Raw genomic sequence first — 17901 nt, forward strand, 5'->3', positions numbered from 1 at the left:
TTTTTTTTTGAGAAAAAAAAAATGGAAAATCGAGAAATTTTGAAGAAAAAAAATTGAAACAAGTATTTTTTTTGGGGACAAGACATGAGCAACAGTGATGAGGGAACCTAAGAAAACGGGGGGAACTGAGAAAAAGAAATTATCTAGAAAACGATCTAATTACAGCAAAAAACAAAGAACAAAGAACAAAGAACACAGATTTTCACACCCGATCCTAGAAAAAAAAATTTTATAAAAAAAGTGTTTTTAGGGGAAAAAAATGCAAAAAAAAAGGAAAATTTAACTTAACAAATCAAAAAAATAAAAAAAAATAAATGGAATCCTAGAAAATAAAAAGAAAAAAAAATGTTAGAAAATTGATTTATCGATTGCAGCTGGAACTTCCGCAACACTTGTCAAGATCCAGTTCAAGCATCAGATCGTCGTCCTCTTCTTTCGACTTTTTTGGCTGTAAAATTGGGATTTTTGCCATTTTTCGGGATTTTATGGCTAAAAAATTGGGATTTTTGCCATTTTTCGGGTTTTTTTTGGCATAAAATTTTGAGTTTTTTCGGGCTTTTTTTGGCTTAACTTGCTGGCTTTTTGGCAATTTTTCGGGGTTTTTTGGCCTAAAATGTTTACTTTTTTTGCCATTTTTCTGGCATATTTGGGCTAAAATTTTTTGAGTTTTTCGCCAGTTTTCGGGCTTTTTTGCCATTATTCTGGCTATTTTTGGATTAAATTGCTGACTTTGGCCATTTTTCGGGCTTTTTTTGGGCTCAAAATTGAGAAAGGCGGTCGAATTTGTTCGGAAATTGTCTATTGAAAAAAAAAATGAATTTCCAGCTTCAAAAATTCGCCAAAATTTGAATTTTTCGAAATTTTAGCCATTTTTTTAGACATTTTTTTGTTCTCAAAATTCAGAAAAGCAATGACATTTTATTCGAAATTCCGGTTTTTATTTGGAAATTTTCAGAAAAAATTAATTTCCAGCTTTATAAATTTGCCAAAATTCGAATTTTTCAAAAAAATTTTTAAACAATATTCTGAATTTAAAAAAAACTTTTATATTCTGAATTTCGACTAGTTTTTCGAATTTTTTGGAGAAGATGTGTATTTCTTTTTGAACTTTTTCTAGTTTTTAAAAACTTCCAAAACTTTTTTTTTCTAGAAAATTCAATTTTAACAGCAAATTTTGCAATTTTCCGACATTTCTGGCTCAATTTTTTATTTTTTAAAACTATTTTTAACGGTTTTTCAACAAAAAAACCGTACCGCAACTCCATGAATATTCTGTGACTTCCACAGTTGTGCATAGAGCCCGTCCACCGCTAAAAGATCAAAATGTGATCCTTTTTCAGCGACTTTTCCATCTTGAAGCACATAAATAATATCAGCATCGACAATTGTCGCCAGACGATGTGCAATAAAAAGAGATGTTCGTTTTTCGACGGCTCCTTTTAACGCTTTCATAATATTTGATTCAGTGATTGCATCCAGTGAAGATGTGGCTTCATCGTAAATAACAAATGGAGCATTTTTAAGAATTGCTCGAGCAATTGCAACTCTCTGCTTCTCTCCTCCAGACAATTTTAGTCCTCTCTCACCGACAAGCGTCTCGTAACCCTGAAAATCGATCGAAAATTAGGAGTAGCATATTTTAATGAGAAATTTTGAAAAAAAAAGTTGAAAACTGCTCGAAAAAAAAAGTGAAACTTTAATTTTTTGGGATTTGCCCGAAAAAATTTGAAAAAAAAACAAAATTCGGAAGAGTTGTGAAGTTTTGTACCAAATTCAAAATTTTATTAAAAATTTGAATTTCCAGTGAATTTGATTTTAAGATATATCGGAAATAAAAAATTTCTCGAAGCAAAAAGTCCAATTTTTTAAAATTCGTCAGAAAAATTTTACAAAAAATGAGATTCTCGATCAAAGTTTTGAAAAATTCGAAAAATTCAAATTTCGGCGAAGTTTTAAAGCTGGAAATTAATTAAAATTTCGTATAAATTAAAATTTCTAAGACCCTATTTATGCTCCTGATAATGAATATCAATATGAAAAAAATCAAAAAGATTTCCCTGATTTTATAGATTAATTTTTTTAAATCCGAAAATCCAAAGTATAAAATTCAAACGACAAACTTTGCCGCCAGAGACTAAGCCACGCCCATGATAACCGTGCCGTAGGTGTGGATTTACGAGATTAATATTTTTCATCCAATTTCATACCAATTTTCCAGATTTTTCCCATTTTTTCGTGGTTTTACATTGAAATTTTAGTAATTTTCCTTAATTTATGACTTTTTTTCGTTTCCATTGACTAAAATTCATAAATTAATGAAGACCACAAAAATTTCAGTGTGAAAAACAACGAAAAAATGGGAGAAATCTGGGAAATCTGTGTGAAAATTTGAAAAAAAAAATGAATGAAAAATATTCATCTCGTAAATCCACACCTGCGGCACGGTTATCATGGGCGTGGCTTAGTCTCTGGCGGCAAAATTTGTTGTTTGAATTTTATACATTTGGATTTTTGGATTTTAAAAAATTAATACAAAATCAGGGAAATTTTTTGATTTTTTTCAAATTGATATTCGGTATCAGGAGCATAAACAGGTTCTCAGAAATTTGAATTTATACGAAATTTTTATTAATTTCCAGCTTTAAAACTTCGCCGAAATTTGAATTTTTCGAATTTTTCAAAACTTTGATCGAGAATCTCATTTTTGTTAAATTTTTCTGACGAAATTTTTGAAAAAATTGGACTTTTTCCGATAAATTTTAAAATCAAATTCACTGGAAATTCAAATTTTTGAACAGTGAACATTTTTTTAATGAAATTTTGAATTTGGTACAAAAATTCACAACTCTTCTGAATTTTGTTTTTTTTTTAAATTTTTTTCCGGGAAAAACCCAAAAATTGAAATTTCAACTTAGGGCCTATAGAGCAATTTTCGTCCGAGCCGTCCACTCACATTAGGCATAGCAAGTACAGATTCGTGTAGATCCGCAAGCTTAGCCGCCTGATAAACCTCTTCCATCGACGCTGACGGCCTTCCATACGCCAAATTATAGAAAATTGTATCATGGAAAAGTACGGAATCCTGTGGAACAATACTAATACTTTGCCGGAGTGAATCCAGTGTTAAATCTCGAGTTTCTAGTCCATTAATTCGTACATTTCCACTTTCTGTGTCATAAAGTCTATAGAGAAGCCGAACAATTGTCGATTTTCCCGAACCACTTCCACCGACGATTGCAACTTTTTTTCCGACCGGAATTTCCAAATCTAATCCCTTTAAAATCGGCTTTTCGGGGAGATATCCAAAATGCACATTTTCAAATTTCAAACTAATATCGTTATCGACAATTTCGAGCCGTTTCGCGTCGGCAGCCTCCACGATTTTTGGTTTTAACGTCAAAAGTGAGAACATTTGATTCATATCTACAAGTCCTTGACGAACTTCTCGATATACTGAACCCAAAAAGTTGAGTGGAATTGATAACTGGAAGAGAAGAGTATTCGCGAGAATGAGATCTCCGATTGTTAAGTCGCCAGCCGCGATTCGTGTTCCTGCCATGCACATTACACCGATTAGAGCTCCTGGAAGAAGATTTTTGGAATTTAGAGAGAGATTAAAACAACGATCTGTGCAGTTCGGCTTTTTTTAATTCTCGGAGTATTTTTTTTTTGAAAAAAAAAACTAATTTTTTGAGCTAGAAGAACCAATTGAAACACGACTTTTTTTTAAAACTATTCGGAGCCATTTTTATATTCAAAACTCAAAAATGTGCGCAAAAAAATAAAAAAATTTCAGAAGTTATCGGATTTTTACTGCATTTATATATAATTTGTTTTCCGGAGCAAATGAAAATTGAAAAATCTAATTGCTTTTTTAATACTTGGAGCCATTTTTGTGTTCAAATCCCGTTTTCTAGCTAAAAACTCTAAAATGTGCAAAGATATTGAGTTTTCTGACTGAAAACTTATAGTTTTCGAGTTTAAAATCGAAAAATCAATTATTGTGCCAAAAAATTTATGCATTTTTATACTGAACTATATATATATATATATATATATATATATATATATGACTTTGTGTAATAATTCATTTTTCGGTTTTTAATTCGGAAAAATGTCAAAAAAATCGATACATCATTTTGTGGGCTCATAGCGAAAATCTAAAAAAATATGGAAACTTCTAAAGTTGAAAGTTTTTTTAAAAAACATTTATTAAGTGGAAAAATTAAAATTTTCGATTTTAAAAATAATTTCTCTGTTTTCTCATGAAAATGTATAGCTTCATGCAGATTTTTTCTCGATTTTCTCCGAAAAACTTCGGGAAAAATTGAAAATCTGTTCATCGGTTTTTTTTCCAGAAAATTATCAATTTTTCGCTATAATTAGATCATTTTATACATCAAAAATATTTCGAATAATGAATTTTTTTTTCTCTAAAAATATAACAAAATTTCCGAACATTTTTTCAAGCAATATGTCTCAAATTCGTTGGAAATTCAAAAAATTCAAAAAATTGGTTTTAAATCCCACTAATTTCCACCGCAAATTTTTGGGTTTTCCAAAGGCCATTTTTCTATTTTTTGTTAAGAAAAAATCCAGATTTTTCTCGATTTTCTCCGAAAAACAACGAAACTTTCAGGAAAAAAAAACTAATTTCGACGTTTTTTTGTATTTTTTCTATAAAAAAACTTCTACATCAAAAATATTTCAAATAAAGCATTTTTCGGATTATTAAAAAACTAAAAATATCTTCCATTCTCTGGAAATTTCAGAAAATTCGTAAAAATATTTTTTTTGAGCAAAAAAAAATTTAAATTGCTCCTATTATGGGAACATGCAATGCGTATTGCACAACACATTTGACGCGTAAAATATCTCGTAGCGAAAACTACAGTAACCTTTTAAATGACTACTGTAGGTCGATTTACGGGATCTCGATTTATTTCATTTCAATATTCTAGTCCGTAAATCGACCAAAGAGCGTCATTCAAAGGGTTACTGTAGTTTTCGCTACAAGATATTTCGCCCGTCAAATATGTTGCACAATACGCATTCTCAGAATTTAGTGTTCCCGTAATAGTGTCGTTAATTGTTTTGGCACAGGGCAATTTTCAAGCACCATTTCGGGTATTTTTCGAACTTTTCCGGAAAAATCTTTCTAAATTTCTGAATTAATATTAGATCTGAGAAAAAAATTGGATTCTCATACTGAATTAAAGATCATTTTCCATATCAAAAAATCTCAAAAAAAAAAATTAACGAAAAGTCGCGAGTTTTTTTTTTTGAGTTTTCAAAAAAAAATTTTGAAAAATAATTAAATTGCGCTGTTCATCTGTTTTTGTGAAAATTATCGATTTTTGCCGTAATTAGATCATTTTCTATACCTAAATATCTCGAAATTGGAATTTCTTAGTTTCAAAAAAAAATTTAGCGAAAATTTTTTTTGGGTTTTCAATAATTATAGAAAAAAATTCAAATTACCTCTAATTTCGGCCATTTTTCTATTTTTTGTTAAGAAAAATTCCAGATTTTTCTCGATTTTCTCCGAAAAACAACGAAAATTTCACGAAAAAAAAAACTAATTTCGACTTTTTTTGTATTTTTTCTAAAAAAAGCACTTTTCGGATTCAAAAAATATTTAAAAATTAAAATTTAAAAAAACTCTAATTCTCTGGAAATTTCAGAAAATTCATAAAAAATTTTTTTGAACAATTAAAAAAAAAGTTAAATTGCTCCTATTCTTGGAACGTGCAATTCTGAGAATGCGTATTACACAACATATTTGACGCGCAAAATAGGGTCTCGTAGCGAAAACTACAGTAATTCTTTAAATGACTACTGTAGCGCCCTTGTGTCGATTTACGGGATCTCGATTTATTTCATTTCAATATTCGAGCCCGTAAATCGACCAAAGCGCGTCATTTAAAGGATTACTGTAGTTTTCGCTACGAGATATTTTGCGCGTCAAATATGTTGTGCAGTACGCATTCTCAGAATTTTGTGTCGCCCGTAATAATTTCCGGCCATTTGACTATTTTTCGTTAAAAATTATCAGATTTTTTCGATTTTCTCAGAAAAACACCGAAATTTTCGAAAAAAAGAAAATTTCCGCTTTTTTTGTATTTTTTTTTCGCCGCTCAAAAAAATTCTCTAGAAATTTCAGAGATCTACCTGAAAAAATGGCATTCTGAGTGAAATTGAGCAGAGCCAACGATGAAGTCGTCTTCAAAGAGGCTCCTTCATATTTCTTCAAAAAATGATCATATCGATCCGCTTCAAATTTCTCATTATTGAAATATTTGACAGTTTCATAGTTGATAAGCGAATCGATAGCCTTATTTCCAGCATCATTATCCGCCTGATTCATTTGATGTCGAAATTTGGTTCTCCATTTCGTGACACCAAGTGTCGCAATTCCATACATTCCAATACTTCCCATTGTCATATAGGCGAATTCTGGTCCGAGAGTTCCCGTAAATAATGCTGAAACCATTCCAATTTCTACGGCTGTCGGAATTAAATTAAATATCAGTGAAGAGAGCACAAAGCTCATTCCACGTGTTCCTCTATCGATTGCTTTTGAGAGAGCTCCAGTTTGACGGTTCAAGTGGAACGAGAGATCCAGAGAGTGAAGATGGAGGAAAATCGATCGGGAAATGCTTCGGATAGAGTTTTGCGCGACTTTTGCGAAGACTGCGTTGCGGAGCTCGTTGAATAGGGAGGCGGTGGCACGGGCGATGCCGTCTGCAATTAAAATTAATTTTGTTTTTGCTGAAAATTACAGAAAATAGGCCTTTAATGACCGATGAAATATTGAAATGAAATAAATCGAGAGATCCAGTAAATCGACACAAGGGCGCTACAGTAGTCATTTAAAGAATTACTGTAGTTTTCGCTACGAGATATTTTGCGCGTCAAATATGTTGTGTAATACGCATTCTCAGAATTGCACGTTCCAATAATAGGAGCAATTTAACTTTTTTTTATTGTTCAAAAAAAATTTTTTATGAATTTTCTGAAATTTCCAGAGAATTAGAGTTTTTTTTTTAATTTTAATTTTTAAATATTTTTTCATGAACTGTTAAACATTTATTAAATTTTTCTAAATTTTTTTTTTTAGTTTTGCAAAAAAAAAAAGGTTTTTTTTTTCAGTTGAGAAAATGTTTTGAAATTTTGGATTTAAAAAATGTTTTGATAATTTTTTCAAAGCAGTTTTTCAGCTGAAAAACATCTCTAAACAGTTATTTCGGCTGGAAATTTGTTTAAATCATAAAAATTCACTGAAAAGCGATTAAGCTTTCGTGATTTTACGGAAAAATGCACAAAAAAAACCTAATAATATGCAATTTTTGGAGAAATATTTCGAATTTCCAAAAAACAATTCCAGGTGTTCCCTTATTTTTAATAACATTGTTATTTATTTTCTCGTTTTCATATAAAAATGGAATTGTTTGAAAATTTTTCTGGAAATAACACCTAAAATTCTTCTTAAAATGAGCAAAGTATTATTATTTTACTTTAAAAAGTCTTGAAAAAAAAAACCATAAAACCCATATAAAAATGGTTCAAAATTCAGAAAATTTCACCAAAAAAATTTGATTTTTTAATAAGGCTTATTCCTTTTTAATTTTTTTTTTTGGTTTTTTTCTGGTGAAATTTCCTGAATGTTAAACCATTTTTGTATGGTTTTTATGGTTTTTTCAAGATTTTTTAAAGTAAAATGATAACTTTGCACATTTTTTTAGAAGAATTTTAGGCGTTTTTCCGGAACATTTTTCAAAAATGCACTATTTAAATAAAATGAAAATGAAAAATACCAATGTTGTAAATAAGAACACTACTGAATATTTTTTTTTGAAAATTCGAAATATTTTCTCAAAAATTGAATACTATTAGGTTTTTGTGTACTACTTTCCCATAAAATTTCAAAAGTTTAACCGATTATTAGTGAATTTTCAAGCTTCAAACAAATTTCCAGCCGAAATAACTTTTTTAAAGATTGCTTTAAGTAGAAAAACTGCGCCGAAAGCAAGAAAAATTAATTTTTTGACACTTTTTTTAATTGCGCCGAAAAAACTAATTTTGAACACAAAAATTGGCTGGTGAAAAAAAAAAAAGATTTTTTCGATTTAAAAAATTAAACCGACTTTTAACACTTTTTTCAGAAGTTTTTTGGGATTAAAAAAAAATTACCAATTCAATATCTATAGTTTCTACATAGAATTTTGATTATTTTAAAAAACTCACAAGCAATACACGTGGCAATTCCAGCAGTAAAAATAGTCTGTGAAGGCGTCCCGTCAAATGTTAATTTCAGAAATTCGGGAGCTTTTCCATTATAATAATTAACAATATCACGAAGTAGAAATGGAACAGAAACATTCGCCAATTTTGCAGCTATCAGAAGGCAAAGTGCAACTAAAACTCGTCGTTTTATTTCTGGTTTATCCTTTGGCCAAACAAATTTCAAAAGTCGCTGTACTAATTGATAACCGCTTAGTTGTCCGGACGCCTGAAAAAAATGGAAATTTTTGGAATAAAATAATTTTTTTTTTTTTTGCGAAATTTTGCGCCAAAAATTTCTTTTTTAGCATGAATTTCTAGAGAAAAAATCTCAAAATTTTGAAAATTGAGAGAAAAAAAAAACAAAAAATGAGATTTTTTGAATTTAAAGGGGGAGTAGAGTTTGTGGGTATTTTGCTTAAATAGACTAAAACTGGACCAAAACCACCGAATTTCATAACGAGACTTCACAAAAAATTTCCTAAACTTTTTTATGGCGGGTCAAAATTTCGAAAAAAAGAGTTAAATTTTGCTAAAATCTGAAATTTCGCACACTTTTCTTTGTCTCACAGCCGCTTGATTTTAGTTTTTCTGAAATTATCACCCTTTAATCCTTGTTTTGGTAATTTATCTCGCGGAAATTCGTTGATTAAGACAACTTTTAAGCCGATAGGCATCCAAAAATGATCAAAATTGGATGCCTACTCTCAAATTGGATGCCTACTCAACTTTTAAGCCTATCGGCTTAAAAGTTGTCTCAATCAACGAATTTCCGCGAGATAAATTACCAAAATAAGGTTAAAAGGTGATAATTTCAGAAAAAAACTGAAATCCAGCGGCTGTGACAAAGAAAAGTGTGCGAAATTTCAGATTTTAGCAAAATTTGGCTTTATTTTTTCGAAATTTTGACCCGCCATAAAAAATTTTTGCAAATTTTTTGTGAAGTCTCATTATGAAATTCGGTGGTTTTGGACCAGTTTTAGTCTATTTAAGCAAAATACCCACAAACTCTACTCCCCCTTTAAAAAATGCTGGAATTAAAAAAAAAAAAAAAAAATTTTCATGAAAAATCCGAATTTTCAGACTTTTTGATTTTTAAGAAAAAGCTCCAAAACTAAGGTAACTGGCCTCGAAACGACAATTTTTGGTATACAAAAACAGGTGTGCGCCTTTAAAGATTACTGTAATTTCAATTTTTCTCAGTATTTGTTAAATTTTTTTAAAAAATTATGTTTATTTTCAAGTTTTTTAACAAATAATTCAATTTTTCACTAAAAAATATGAAAATCGATAAAAAATGCCAAGTTTCAAATTACAGTACTCTCTTTAAAGGCGCACACCTTTTCAAATTCACCAAAACTTTTCGTTTCGAGACCGGCGACCGTAGTTTTTCGCTAATAAAACGAGTTTTTCAAGTTTTTTTTTCTGAAAAATCAAAGAAAAACTTTGAAAATCTCTTTTTTTTCCAGATTTATCGCAAAAAATGTGTCCGAAATTGACAAAATTTTGCAATTTTCGTAAATTTTTTAAGAATTTTTTTCTCTAGAAATTCATGCCGAATTGGTTGAAAATGTGTTTTTTCGACTGAATTTCGAAAAAAAAGAGAACATTTTTGAAATTTTTATTTGAGAAAAAACTCAAAATAAATTCCGATTTTTATTAAAAATTTGAAAAAATAAGAGTATTTTCACTGAAAAATTGAATTTTTGGGAAAAAATATTTTGTCGAAAAAAAAAAATTTTTTTTCAGTATTTTTATTCTGAAAAATTGGCTGAAATTTTTCGTTTTTTTTTCAAAATTTTTAAAATTCTGAAAATCAAAAAAAAAAATTCATCTCCCCGTCCTGGGTTCCCAGCAATTCCAAAAAATCGGCAAACTTCAAAAGATCTCAGCCATGGGAATTCCCAGCAAGCGGAGGTGGGCTCGCCGAGCATAAAAGAGCCGTCCGAATTCAGATTTTTCATCAGTTTTCAGCTTCAGCTTCAGCTTCTTCATCTCTTTTCCTTACCTGTAAAGGTACTTGACTACTGGCTCCCGGGTGAAAGCATGTCCTTGTGAATACTTGAACAACTGCTCTCTTCTGCAAAAAATTGAATTTTTTTTGGAGTTTTTGAGTTAAAGAATCCGATTTTCCATCACAAAATTCGAAAAAAAGCTTGAATTTCAATATTTTTTTTTACTAAAAAACCTTCTTTTTAGATTTTAAAATCAAATTTTTCGAAAAAAAAAAATCAAAACTTTTTTTCGAAATCTTTTTTATTCACTGGAAAAATTCTAAAAATTTGAATTTTTCGGTTTAAAAAAGTTTTTTTCTGCCCAAAAATCAGAAAATTTGATATAAAAAATGCTAAAAGCTAGTTTGAAAGGCAGAAATATAATTTTTAGCTGGATTTTTTGAAAATATTGCCAATTTTCGTCATTTTTTCTCTCATTTTTTCCCCGAAAATTTACAAAAACTGTAGATTTTCGGGGGTTTTAGGTAATTTAAAAATTTTAAAAATCCTGTCTGGAGGCCTAAGCCTAAGCCTACGCCTAAGCCTAAAGCTAAGCCTAATCCTAATCGAAAGATTAAGCCTAAGCCTTTGCCTAAACCTAAGTTTAAGCCTGAGCCTAAGCCTAAATCTAGCCTAATCCTAAGCCTGAGGCTGATCCTTAACCTAAGCCTAATCCTAAGCCAAAGCCTCAGCCTAAACCTAGGCCTAGTAAGATCAAAAACACTCCCATTTTCAAACATTTTTTGCCGAAAAAAGTGATTTTTAGCTCCAAAATTTCGAAAAAATCACAGCAATTCCGGTTTCTCATCGACTTTTTCCCCGTAAATCCAGGTTTTCAAGCTCCGCAAACTCTGAATTTTCTCCAGAAAATGAGCTCAACACTGGCCCTCTTCACCGCCATCGTACTCATGGCGTCGAGCACAGTTTTGTCCCTAAAAGTCGGTGACGACTGTGATCTCGGAAACCGGCGCCGAATCGGCAAGGGAAGTTACTACGAGGCATGTGTGAGCAAATACGAGACAGCCGGATGCTTTGCCAGTTGGGAACAGGACGAGAAATCGCAATTCGTGAAGAACGAGGAGACAATCGATCGAATGTACAAGAATAATGCCGTCGGATTCAGATATAAATGTGAGATGAGCAATGGATACATCTCGTTTGCTCCGATTGGTTGTGTGCTCAATAAGAAGGCGGGGCTTGAGCTGTTGGAGTTGAATGCCAGCGGACAACTTGATAATAGACAAAATGTGAAATGTAAGCAGAATAACGAAGGAGAATTCAGTTTTGAATTCGGATCAGAAGCTCAGAAGAAGAATTAATTGATTTTTTAATGTCTTTTTTCGAATTTGGGACACGTTTTTGAGCTTTTTGAGCTAATAAAGTTGATTTTTAAGCATTTTTTCATGATTTTAAGGTAGAAAAATCGAATTTTCACCAAAAAAAACTGGGAAAAAACGCAAAATTGTTCCACTTGTGGAGGTATTCTCATGTTCCCGTGGAGTAGAAAAGCCTAAGCCTAAGCCTTAGCTTAAGCAGTTGAGCTTCATCTCAAATTTGTGATTTTTGAGAATTATTTAAAGCTTCCGATTGAACAAAACTGCACAATTTCTGAAAAACGTGCTATTTCATCGTATTTTAGCTTAAAAATACGATTTTTTGCTCGAAAAATCGCTATTTTGACCAAAATTCAACGGAAAATTCAATTTTTCCATTAAAATTCCACTGAAATTCATATTTTTCGAGGTAAACCGCAGGTTTCGTTTGCTCCGATGAGCTGTTAGAGTTGAATGCCAGTGGACAACTTGATAATGGACAAAATGTGAAATGTAAGCAGAATAACGAAGGAGAACTCAGTTTTGAGTTCGGATCAGAAGCTCAGAAGAAGAATTAATTGATTTTTTAATGTCTTTTTTCGAATTTGGGACACGTTTTTGGTGCTTTTTGAGCTAATAAAGTTGATTTTTGAGCATTTTTTCATGATTTTAGGGTGTAAAAACCTAATTTTACACCAAAAAACTGGGTTTTTCGGATGAAAAATGCAACTTTCCAAGTTCCTTTGGAGCTTCCGAGCTTCATCTCAAATTTGTGATTTTTGAGAATTGTTTGAAGCTTGCGACAACACAATTCCTGGAAAACGTGCTATTTCATCGTATTTTTGCTTAAAAATACGATTCTAAGCACGGAAAGTTGCTACTTTGAACGAAGTTCAACGGAAAATTCAATTTTTCCATTAAAATTCTACTGAAAATCATATTTTTCGAGGTAAAATCCAATTTTCGCAGATTCCATTTGTTGATTTTTAAGCATTTTTTTAAAATGATTTTAAGGTGAAAAAATCCAATTTTCCCCGAAAAACTGGACTTTTCTTAAGAAAAATGCTAGATTTTTCCAGTTCTGGAAAGATTCCCACGTTCCAGTGGTGCTTTCCAGCAACTTTTTCACAAATTTCTGTTTTTTTTTTCAAAATAAACTGCTTTTTTTTTTAGAAATTATATATTTTTTGAGCAGAAAAAGTGAAAATTTCGATATATATTAGGCCTAAAATGGAATTTTTTGAAGAAAATTCAGAAAAAAATTAATTTATAAAAGAGAAAAATCGATATCTCAGCTACCGTAAAAGCTTTAAAGGCGCATAGCAAAATTTAATTCTAACTTTAGAGACTGTAGTTTTCGCTTCGAGACCACAAGCTTATTTTTCGCTCTAATTGGCTAAAAATTAACTTTTTCGAGGCAAAAATTTCTGGAATTAGCTTTAAAAAATGTGAAAATACATATTTTTAACCTAAAAATTCATGGAAATTTCTATAAAATGTTTTTTAAGGATTTTAAAACGTTTTTTTCAACAAATTATCGCAAAACCCCACATTTTTACTAAGAATCTGTGTGGCATTTCTGATGAGTGCTGGTGATTTTGTCAGTGACGAGAAACTGCGGTAAACTGCCTGAAAATCAATATTTTACCGGAAATTCTCGGGTTTTTTAACGATACCTGCGATCTGATAGTGTTTGACGCGTTCCGTAGGCCAGCTATTAGTCGTAATTGTAACATTATCGATCTCTGAAAACTGGATTCGGTGAAGCTTTCGCAAAAAAATCGATGAGAATTGAGAGTTGCGAAATTTAGCAGTTATTTGTGGTGGAACATGTTAAAATTTGAGTTTTTAATTAATATATTGCTAAAAATTTGATAAAATTCACTTTTTAATTGTTGAAAACTACTGAAAACCACTCGAAATTGCTGAAAATTGCTGAAAATCGAAATTTCGTCAGCTGATGTCGATTATTCTGCGCGGGGGTACGGTACGCAAGTCCGCAAACACTGTCACGCCAAATTGCGGAGGTTGAGCCAAATCCTATTTCTTGTTGTTTTTTCGCTTATTTTTCGAATATTTCCCATGTTTTCTGGCTTCTAATTTTCATTTTTTTAATGGAATTTATTAATAATTAAGCCAATAATTCATTTTATAATCAAAACTGCCGAATATTCCACCAATTTCTCGCAGAAACCTTCAAAAATAGGGGATTTCTTTCAGAAATGCGTCCACTTTCGCTGAAAGGCCACGAACGTGCTCTCACTCGGGTCCGTTTCAATCGTGAGGGAGATTTGACGTTCTCCTGTGCTAAGGACAAGAAGCCATGCGTTTGGTATACTGAAAATGGAGAGAGAATCGGTATTTTTGAATATTTTCGCGAAAAATTTTCGCAGAATTAAAGGTGGAGTAGCGCTAGTGGGAAAATTGCTTTAAAACATGCATATGGTACCACAATGACCGAATATCATGATTAAAAATTTCAAAAAAATTTTCTAAATTTTATATGATTTTTTGAAAATTGAAAAAATCTCAGTTTTTGCCTAATTTCAATTTTAATTACCGCCAATTGGATTTGTTCGATGGAGCGCGCTTGCACGTTTTTAAATTTATTTATTTTATTTATTGTTATTTTCCACCGATTTTTAATGTTTTCGGTGTATTTTTGCTTGAATTTTAGAGAAAAAGTCAAAAGAATTGCAAATTTTCAATTAAAAAGCACGCTTACAGGCGTAAATCAGTGAAATTTATTAATTCAGGTTCGAAATCGTTTAAAAGCGTTACTTTTCATTTTTTACGCCTCTAAGCGTGCTTTTTAATCGAAAATTTGCAATTATTTTGACTTTTTCTCTAAAATTCAAGCAAAAATACATCGAAAACATTAAAAATCGTTGGAAAATAACAAAAAATAAAATAAATAAATTTTAAAACGTGCAAGCGCGCTCCATCGAACAAATCCAATTGGCGGTAATTAAAATTGGAATTAGGCAAAAACTGAGATTTTTTTCAATTTTTCAAAAAATCATATAAAATTTAGAAAATTTTTTTGAAATTTTTAATCATGATATTCGGTCACTGTGGTACCATATGCATGTTTTAAAGCAATTTTCCCACTGACGCTACTCCACCTTTTAAATATATTTATTTATTATTTTTCTTTTCAGGTAGCTACGACGGGCATAACGGAGCCGTGTGGGATATCGACGTCTCATGGGACACTACCAAGTGTGTCACCGCGTCCGGAGACCTCACCGTGAAGATTTGGGATGCCGAGCTCGGCAACTGCCTCTACACAATCAACCATCAGACTCCGATGAAGTCGTGCGGATTCTCGTATTCAGGAAATTTGGTGTGCTTCACCACACAAAAGATGACAAAGAATCTCTCGACGTTCCAAGTCCGAGATCTTCGTGATTCAAGTCAAATGGTTGAGGGTGGAGAGTCATTCTTCTACTCACAATTCGATGTGAACGCCACGACCGCACTTTTCACTCAGATGGATGACCTCGTGACGATCGGATTCGAGTCTGGACTCCTTCAGCAGTACGATTTGAGAAATCCGGATACACCAATTCACACTAACGAGAGTGTTCATCGTGTTCGTCATTTTTTCGTTGTTCTCTGGAGCGCTTGCTGACACTTTACGATCTCCTGAATTGGCGGAAATTTTATTGCTAATTTTTGGTTTTTATTGTTGTGGGGAAACATTATTAGAGCCGAAAGTGTGTACAATTTGGAAAATTGGCGAAATTTCGCATTAAAAAACCGTGCGCGGCACAGTTGCGAAGAAGGCGTGCCAGGGTTGCATCCTGACTCCGCACACAAGATTAAAACCAAAAATTCGAAGAAATAATTTAGTTTTCTCGAAAAATGGAACAAAATCGGCAGTTTTTTCGATTTGAAAGCCGTGAAAATCTCATTTTGAAGAGAAAAAGCAGCAAAATCCGGCAGTGATTGATTATTTTGATTATTCTAATTTTTTTCAATGAAAAAACCAATTAAATCAATTAAAACTGTATTTTTCTCTACAAAAAATGTATATTTTAAAATTCTGAAATCAAAAAACTCCCGATTTTTGATGTAAAACCTTAAATTTTACGCGTTTTCGAGTCGTATAAAGCTTCCCAACAACAATATCCATCAAAAATTTATATTAATTTCCATAGAAACCAAAATTAGCAAAAAAACCTTATTTCCCGTGGAAACAAAATTCCGCGAATTCGGGAGTTCGTGAGGTGTCAGCAAGCGCGCTCCAATGATTATAAGACCGAGGCTCCACGAAATTCAAGATCTTGTGGAATTCCGGATCTGGCACCGTACCAACTCAAAAAAAATTAACGCAATTTTTCTGGAAAAAATCCTGACAACGATGCTCCGATGTTACGCATCGCGTGTTGTTTAGCGTTTTTCCTGAAGAAAATTTAAAAAAAAACCACATTTTTCTTCGAGAAAACTGCGAAAACTGCAGTTGGCACGGTGCCAGATCCGGAATTCGACGAGATCTTTAATCCGTGGTGCCTCCGTGATTTCTAAAATAATTTCAAAAAAAAAATTTCCCAAAATTTCAGTACAGCGTCCAAGATCTCCAACTATCACCACGCGGCGATTTCCTGATCTCCGCTTCACGCGACAAGACGGCCGCCCTGCTCGACGTGAACGATCTGAAAAAGCTGAAACAATACAAATCCGAGCGTCCCGTCAACTCGGCATGCATCTCACCGAATCGCGATCACATTTGCCTTGGAGGAGGAGAAGACGCGATGCAGGTCACACAGACGTCTGTCTCTGCTGGACACTTTGAAGCCAAGATCTATCATATGGTGTTCGAAGAGGAATTCGCCAGATTCAAGGGACATTTCGGACCGATTAACACGATGGCCTGGCATCCATCGGGCACAATTATCGCGACTGGAGGAGAAGACGGTATGGGGATTCCACTGCAACTTTTTTTTTGAACGAGGGACGAGGAAATGCGGTTTCTAGGCCATGACCGAGGATCCGACAAGATTTATCAGCAATTTATCTTGCTTTGTTTTCCGCGTTTTTTCTTTTATTTTTCACCGATGTTTCCCCCGTTTTTTCTTATTAAAACTGATGAAGAAATATTGTTTTTGCAGATGCTAAAATAATTTTCAAGTGAAAAAATTGTGAATTCAGCCGGCAAGTAGCGGTGGAAGTGGTCAATGTAATATGATGGATTACGGGAATACTAAACCTAAACTTTCTTCCAAAACATGCTATAAATGCTGCTTAGATGCTGAAACTACCTGATTTTAATAACGAGACCGCTGAAAAAGTTTTGAGATTTTCAAAATTCAACCTTTTTGGCGAAAAAGTCGAGATTTTTCCACAAAATGTTGAATTTTGAAAATCTCAAAAAACTTTTTCAGCGGTCTCGTTATTAAAATCAGGTAGTTTCAGCCTCTAAGCAGCATATGTATCATGTTTCGAAAAAAGTTTAGTGTTTAGTATTCCCGTAATCCATCATATTACATTGACCACTTTCACCGCTACTTGCCGGCTGAATTCACAATTTTTTTCACTTGGAAATTATTTTAGCATCTGGTTTTAAAAAAATTTATTTATCAGTTTTAATAAGAAAAAAACGGGGGAAAAATCGGTGAAAAATAAAAGAAAACTCGCGGAAAACATTGCAAGATAAATTGCCGATAAATCTTGTCGGATCCTCGGCCATGGCCTAGAAACCGCATTTCCTCGTCCCTCGTTCAAAAAAAAGTTGCAGTGCGATTTGAGGATTTTTCATATAAAAATTCAAAAATTATTGATTTTTTTCCAGGTTACATCAGAATTCAAGAGTTCGACGAGGACTACCTCGGCTTCACCTACGATTTTTAATTTGTTCTACGTTTTCGTTTTCTTCCTGTTTCCCGGGCGATCGTATTTGCCAAAAAAAGACCGTTTCCCCCTTTTTCCTACTCGTTCCTGTTGAAAACCGCCTAATTTTAGAGTTTAAATGACGAATTTAAGCCTATGCAGTTCGGAAAACCTTTAAAATTTATCAAATTCTAAAATTACGCGGTGGTGATTTTCTGTTTTTTCCATTTTTTCCATATTTAAGATCAATTTTCGGTGGCTTTTAATTGTTTTTTTTTTCATAAATAAATATTATTTTGAGTTAAAATTGATCTATTCCCTCGAATTTCTTGGTTTTAATCTCCAATTATTATATTTTTAAAAAAAATTAATTTTTTCTCAATTAAAAATTAAGAAAAATTGTGGGCGGAGTCAGAATGCAACCCTGGCACGCTTTTTTCGCAACTGCCGCGCACGATTTTTCCTGCAATTTTTAAATA

At 32.3% G+C, this 17901-nt stretch overlaps 3 protein-coding genes across 6 annotated transcripts; 2 read left to right on the top strand and 1 right to left on the bottom strand.

The window, feature by feature from the left end:
- Window positions 1–3: 3 nt before the first annotated feature.
- abtm-1 lies at window positions 4–13335 on the bottom strand (the record flags this gene model as incomplete). 3 transcript variants are annotated; one of them, NM_001026659.3, is made up of 8 exons in its annotated part: window positions 4–448; window positions 1255–1605; window positions 2954–3582; window positions 6172–6744; window positions 8248–8512; window positions 10292–10363; window positions 13142–13219; window positions 13267–13335. In NM_001026659.3, 8 exons carry the CDS (start codon window positions 13324–13326, stop codon window positions 362–364), a joined length of 2115 nt encoding a protein of 704 aa, NP_001021830.1. The 3 variants fall into 3 exon arrangements, with proteins under 3 accessions (NP_001021830.1, NP_001293306.1, NP_001380172.1); NM_001393067.1 differs by lacking the exons at window positions 4–448; window positions 1255–1605; window positions 6172–6744 and having other exon boundaries at window positions 3581–3582; window positions 13267–13326; NM_001306377.3 differs by lacking the exons at window positions 2954–3582; window positions 6172–6744; window positions 8248–8512; ... (1 more) ...; window positions 13142–13219; window positions 13267–13335 and having other exon boundaries at window positions 362–448; window positions 1255–1452.
- On the top strand, window positions 11147–11596 carry Y74C10AR.2 (Conserved secreted protein; the record flags this gene model as incomplete). Its single annotated transcript, NM_001381415.1, has 1 exon — window positions 11147–11596. One exon carries the CDS (start codon window positions 11147–11149, stop codon window positions 11594–11596), a length of 450 nt encoding a protein of 149 aa, NP_001368010.1.
- Window positions 13336–13804: 469 nt separating the features above from the next.
- eif-3.I lies at window positions 13805–17731 on the top strand (the record flags this gene model as incomplete). Of its 2 annotated transcripts, NM_058587.6 has the most annotated exons (4): window positions 13805–13948; window positions 14752–15185; window positions 16156–16510; window positions 17385–17731. In NM_058587.6, the coding sequence occupies 4 exons, from the start codon at window positions 13813–13815 to the stop codon at window positions 17441–17443; spliced, it is 984 nt and encodes a 327-aa protein (NP_490988.2). The 2 variants fall into 2 exon arrangements, with proteins under 2 accessions (NP_490988.2, NP_001293284.1); NM_001306355.3 differs by lacking the exons at window positions 13805–13948; window positions 14752–15185 and having other exon boundaries at window positions 16348–16510; window positions 17385–17443.
- Between the last annotated feature and the right edge of the window lie 170 nt (window positions 17732–17901).

This window comes from Caenorhabditis elegans, chromosome I (assembly GCF_000002985.6).
Source record: "Caenorhabditis elegans chromosome I".
NCBI classification, from domain to species: Eukaryota; Metazoa; Nematoda; class Chromadorea; order Rhabditida; family Rhabditidae; genus Caenorhabditis; species Caenorhabditis elegans.